This window comes from Merops nubicus, unplaced genomic scaffold, assembly GCF_000691845.1.
Source record: "Merops nubicus isolate BGI_N331 unplaced genomic scaffold, ASM69184v1 Scaffold44261, whole genome shotgun sequence".
Classification (NCBI taxonomy): domain Eukaryota; kingdom Metazoa; phylum Chordata; class Aves; order Coraciiformes; family Meropidae; genus Merops; species Merops nubicus.
The window spans coordinates 1-5,957 of record NW_008588472.1 but is presented as its reverse complement, the minus strand read 5'-3'; the positions used below and the strand labels follow the sequence as shown (position 1 = coordinate 5,957).

General features: G+C 45.0%; 1 protein-coding gene across 1 annotated transcript; it reads right to left on the bottom strand.

Moving 5' to 3' along the window:
* Positions 1-222: 222 nt before the first annotated feature.
* On the bottom strand, positions 223-5,779 carry LOC103781549 (DNA ligase 3-like; the record flags this gene model as incomplete). The annotated part of the gene is made up of 9 exons (XM_008949275.1): positions 223-335; positions 769-848; positions 1,598-1,729; positions 2,158-2,313; positions 2,956-3,124; positions 3,231-3,308; positions 3,945-4,111; positions 4,987-5,138; positions 5,582-5,779. Coding segments are annotated over 9 exons (1,245 nt in total), but the record flags the coding sequence as incomplete, so codon positions are not given.
* Positions 5,780-5,957: the final 178 nt, after the last annotated feature.

Here is a 5,957-nt window from a genome sequence, read left to right as displayed (position 1 = left end):
AAGGATTCTATGATTCTAACTTAATACTATACTGAAGTGGTTGCAGCTGAGACAAGATGGAAGCATAGGCATGGCCTCCTTGAGCAAAGCCAGCTCCAAAAGTCTCCCACAGCGACCAGAGGTAGGGCAGGGAATTCTGACAGGCAGGGAATTGCTGGATTTGCCACTCTGTCCACAGCTAAAGGGCAGGGGGTAGGGGAGCAGTGCAGTGCCTGGGGTCACCATGCTGCTCCCACACGGAGCTCACCGTGACGTGCTTCATCTCCGAGAAGAGGATCCTGTTGGGAATCTCAACCATGTTCTCATGGAGGAACTTCCTGCGTTCACACAGGGGCCTGGAGCAGGGCACAGACAAGGAGGGACAAGCAGCTTCAGCACAGAGTCACAGCATGTGCACACTGAGAAAAGCTACTTCAATAATTAAATGATTTATCCTACAGAGTTCCAGAACGGACAATCAGCTCTTAACTTTCCTCCAGGAATTAAGTTATAAAATAGATATTTTGTCTCAAGAGTGCATTCAGCTTCAGAGGATGGAAGATGAGCTGGGTACTGCAGCACACTGTTCAGTTAAAATGCAAATCCTGGTATTTTAGAAGTGCAGAGCAAGACAGCTCTGTAGTGAGCCTCCTTAGCACAGCAAGGGTCCTCCCTGGCTGCTCTGATTTGACAGAGGTGAATGTAAATCCCTCTGCAGCAGCAGAGTGGTCCAGCAAGTTCATGCTGGGAAGCCAGTCAGGCTGCTCCCCCACTCCACCAGACACATACCTGTCCATCAGGCTGATGTCATTGAAGTAGATGCAGTCAAACACAAAGAGACAAACGTTGGCATCTTGGAAAGCTGCTTTCTGAAAGAGAATTAAGACCAGTTCAAAGAAATCTGCAGTTGTAGCAGGCAGCAATATGGGGTTTTAGAAGAAGAATAGAAACAAAAGAATGTATTTTTATCTCCATAATCTTTTAGTTATAAGCAGCTTAGGCCTGCTCTAAAAGAAGTATTCTGAGAATTAAGATTTAAACTGGATGTGTCAGAGCACAAACTAAGAAGATAAAACATGCTAATTTCCCAGTGACAGGGACATAATGCCACAAATATTAATGACTTTGGGCAGTGCAACATCCATCACTGCTGCTGCAACAAAAAACCAACCAGCATTCCAGAGCCTTCAGATTAATGGCTACTTTCAGCTAAAGCACTTACAGACTGATTTTCATTTGTCTGTCCTCTTCCTCATCACCATTTCCTCTAGGCACAAGCACAGACTGAACACTCTGCATCACTGTGCTCTTCCAGCCTGCCACATATTCCTTAAGCAATGACTGAGTTGGGAGTTCAAATGGGTTTTTAATATTTATCTTGAGCTGAAGTTTTCCTACTGTCCTGCTAATGACCTGGTTAATATCAAATCTGCTGTATTAGAGCAGTACTTCCTCACCTTTTCATTAATATCAGCCTTCTCAGGGATCTTACTCTTCCCTGGATGCTCTAGGGAGCACCAGAGCTCTTAAATTACCCCATGCTCACAGACTGTTAGTGTTTTAGCAGAAGCAGAACAACCTTCAAGCACAACAAAGGATTTCTTATTTTTTTTTTTACCTTGTGCACACCAAGAGTCCCAAAAGGAAGTGGCTTGCCAGTTTTATTGTCAATCAGAAGAACTTCTGAATCCAGGATCATACTCTGCCCACCAGGGAAAGCCTGAGGGATGTAGTCCTTAAAATGGGCTACCTTGGGAAATAACAGAAAAGGAAAATAGGTCTACTGGCTGGATAGAGGGACTCACTTCAACACAGGTGCTCTCATGTCTGAGGCATGTGTACACAGCTCTGCACCAGCTTTACTTTCTCCTATGGCACAGACAGCAGTCTACCAGCAGAAAAATGAGTCCTGAACAAATATCAATCCCCCAACCATCAGTCCTCTCAAAGTGCAGTGCATGAGGAGGACTCTAAGGCAGATAGCTTAACTTCAAGTTCTTCATGTCCACAAAAACTGATCACAATTCTATTAAGTGTTGCTGTTCCAGACCCCAATTATCTACATAAATTAGAAAAAAGTCTACAACAGGTCTCCTCCTTGCCTACAGAAACTGTTGAGAAATGCAGTTGTGTTTATAGAGGAGCTGGCACAACAGAAGACAGTTTATAGGTGCTTACTTTATGTGGGAGGACAGGTTTGAGGCTTCTGCTGAAGTAGCTGAAATGATCTCCATTTTTGTGGACCTGCACTCGCTCCCCATCATACTTGATCTCTGCATACATCCCATTTGGGCACTTCTTCATGGCATACTCAATTGACTTGCAGGCTTCAGCCTTAGAAAGGTGGAAAGAGGCAAGTTGCAAACAAACTCAGATGAGATATTTAAAAATAAAGCTACTCTTCCCTAAGTTCATGAATGAACTATCAATACCTCTGGGATTTCTGATATTGAGCCTAAGTTTTCCTTTTCTCAATTACTCATTGACTTAGAATCATCTGCATATGCCCAGATAATTACAGCTTTTCAGTGCTCATCTCCTCCAAATACTTCAAGGTGTGGTGCCTTTTGTAGGAGTGTGCTTAGTCCAGAAGCAAATATTTAACTCTGACTTGTTCAAACAAAAACCTAAACTTATTTGAATCTCTAATCCAATGGAAAGCTTATGATATTTCCAGAGAGAGGATTAGCTTCTGGAATCACAACAAACAAGGAAAAAAGTCACATCTGGACTGAAAGCAAGTCAAAATTTTAGCTTCTGCAGTGGCACTGAAGGTACTGAGCAGACTGGATGCTGCCCTCTCAGCAGAAAACACTTCATAAAGTGGCATGAAACAAAACCACAGCACACTATCAGCTCACACTACACACAGTCACTTCTCTGCCCACTGATCCTGAAAGGTGAGGGTCTCTGAGTGCAGGAGAACTCCATCTCTTGCTCAGCTGAGGGCCAGCCCTGCAGGGGAGCCAACATTACCAGCATGGGCTGAACTGGGGTCATCAGAGAGGCCTGCACGCTGAGGGCTCGCTTCAGCCCTGGCTCCTTCTCAGCCTCCTGCTGGTTCCTCAGCACTCTCTCCACCACGTCCTGCAGGTTGCGGGAGGCTTTGAACGCCTCGTACGCGTTGGGATCCAGAGCGTCCAGCCTGGAACACAGGGAGGGGAGCAGGGACACTCTCAGGTCTGCTGCTCCTGGCTGGGGAGGCTAACGCCTGCTTCTGGTTTTATCTCACAGTGGCAGGCAAGACTTACACATGCTTTGCTCCAGCATTCATTTTCAAGTCATGCTTAATGAGCCTGATGATGCATTTCAGGTCGTTGCCCGTACATCTGAAACACAAGAGAAGGTTCAGACATAGCAGACATTTAACTGAACTCCTTTCCAGCTGGAAAAATAACCTGATCCAGGCTTCTGTAAAAAAAAAAGTCCTCCCCTCCTGTAGGGTTGAAACTCAAATGAGGTGTAACTAGTCTCAGAGGCACAAGGGAACATCCAATGGGTGTTCTGGCATCTTTATGCCTGAATGCCAATACTAATTCTGCCTCAGTGTTCCACCTTCCAAAAACCATTCAACAGTGACAGTAACATCCTCAGCCTCAAAACAAGACAAACTGAGCCCAAACAAGAATCTTCAAAGTCTTGACATGGTCTGAAGGCTCTTCCCAACATACCTGAGAACAGCAACTTAATTAACAGCCAGGTACCACTGAGGTAGCTCTGCAAGCCACTTGTTCAGCACTGATTGAACAATGCCTTGACAGGCAAGGATGAAATTCTCTGGCATAACAAGGGCCACACATTCTCCATTGCTGGTCAAGGTGTCTTTACTAAACCACTAATAGTGGCTTGCAGATGTTCAGCCTCTGGGGCTTACAATTAGTTTTTCCACCTATTCCAGCTTGTGACAAGCAGGTACCCACTCCTAGTTTTAGAGTCAACCTTCAGAGGCTGATGACTCTCCTTACCTGCGACTGATGTGCTGCAGCACACTTTGCTGGTCATCCTCCTTAGTGAGCTTTGATAGCTGGAAGAGGAATTCATCCACCTCCTGGATGGTCAGGACACTTTTGGGTGCTGGAGGACAAGATTTGCTCTGCTCAAAGAAGAGGCGTACGGTCTCGGACACATCTCCCTGTCTCCAAAGACAGAACAGAGGTGTGGGTCAGAGCTCTGGCTGAGGGGTGGGGATGGCACTGGGGAGTCAACGTGGTTCCAGGAAGGAGGAATGATGCTAGGATTGCATGAAGGAATTGAGTCAAACATCAGAAAAAAGCTGCCACAACACAAAGAGTACCAGTGTCATCTCAGTGCTCTATTCTTCACTGCTGCAGCACCACAGACTCTTTATTTCCTAATTAATTCCCTTCATTTCCACTTGTAAATCCAAGCATCTGAAACAGTCTAGTGACATCACTAGAAGGCAGCATATACCAAGGCAATAAAGAGGTGAAAGAATTCACTTCATCCTCCAATTCACCCATTTTCTCCCCCTTGCCATGAATGAGTGTGTGCACAGCCAATTGCCAACTCCCACGCAGAGGAATTAAATGCACACACGTGAGCATTTGCAGTTGGACAAGTGTGGCTGAACTGTATGAACCCACTGAAGCTTGCAGGAACTGAGCTCTTAACTGAATCACAGTTTCTGAAATGTGATTTACAAAAAAAAAGAACATAAATCAGCCATGGAGGAGTGTGCTAGACAAAGCAGTTTACACAGAGTGGATGCAGCCCAGCTTGCCTAGATATTTCAGTCTTGCCTTTTAAAGTTTAGCAGGTGAATTCACATCTTGCTTTCTGTTCAAACATGATTTTCTAAAGGTTCCAGATGGCAGAAAGCACTATGAAAACCACTAAAGAAAAAAAATGCAATTCACCAGCTCCCATTCTAACAGACAAGCTAACCATCTTCCAAACAGGAGTACAACCCCCCAAAGAACACTCTGGAATTTCCACACCACAAGAGCCTGACCAGCAGAAATGATGAGAAGTGCTGTCTGGACTCACCTGTTCCAGGTCTCGGACCATTTCTTCTTGGCTGCAGTTAAAAATCCTGCTAAAGAGCTTTACAATCTGCTTATCATTCAAGTTGTAAACGATTTTAATGACACCTGGTAACAGCAGCTTAATGGTCAGGTACACATCACCATGAAAACCATCTAGGAAAAAAAACACAGACCATTAGGAACAGCCACAATTTACTTTCACATCCAGGTTCTGGTTGTTGATGCACAGCAGCATGACCCCAGGGAAAAAAAAAATTCAGCAGCTGGAGCTTCCTCTTTCTACCACACTGCTCTGCTTCAAATGAAAGATTTCTTAGGGGAAGCACTCAGAATTTCTTCCAAATCTGATCTCTGCACTCAGTTGGGCAGCACCTACAAATGTTTCCCATAATCTTAGACCAAGACACTTGTCTGAATTTGTTACTTAGACAAACAGTTCACTTTGAAAATGATTTCTGTGTAATTCAGAAACCACCCCAGCACACAGCCTGCACTACACAGTACCCAGATTTGACTTCACCCTTGCTTTTGAAACAGGATTTTGAGGGATTTTGAAAGGCCTTTCCTACGTGGGGAACACCAAGCAGGACTCATACCTCCTCCAGAGCCCTTCTTCAGGAAGTCCTGGATGATCTGTGTTTTCACATTGTAGCTGGGCTTCTCAGCAACCATGGCACAGAGCTTCCTGAACTCCCGCAGCAGGCAGTCCTTGTGCTTGGGGTCACACCTCTCTGCAGACAGGCTGGACTTGTGGCAAGAGTTGGCAGAGACATCTTCTGAATTTTTAGGTTTGGCTGCATCAAAGACATAAGATAGTGCCTTTTTTTTTTTTTCCAGGTACAGTATGGTGCAAGTTTTGAAGCTGAAGCTACCTCTGCTTGGCAAGGTGAAAAGAACCACCCCAGTAGGCTGGCAAAGCTTCCAAACTGAATGGTGATGTGTGCAGTGCCAACATAGAATCATAGAATCCTT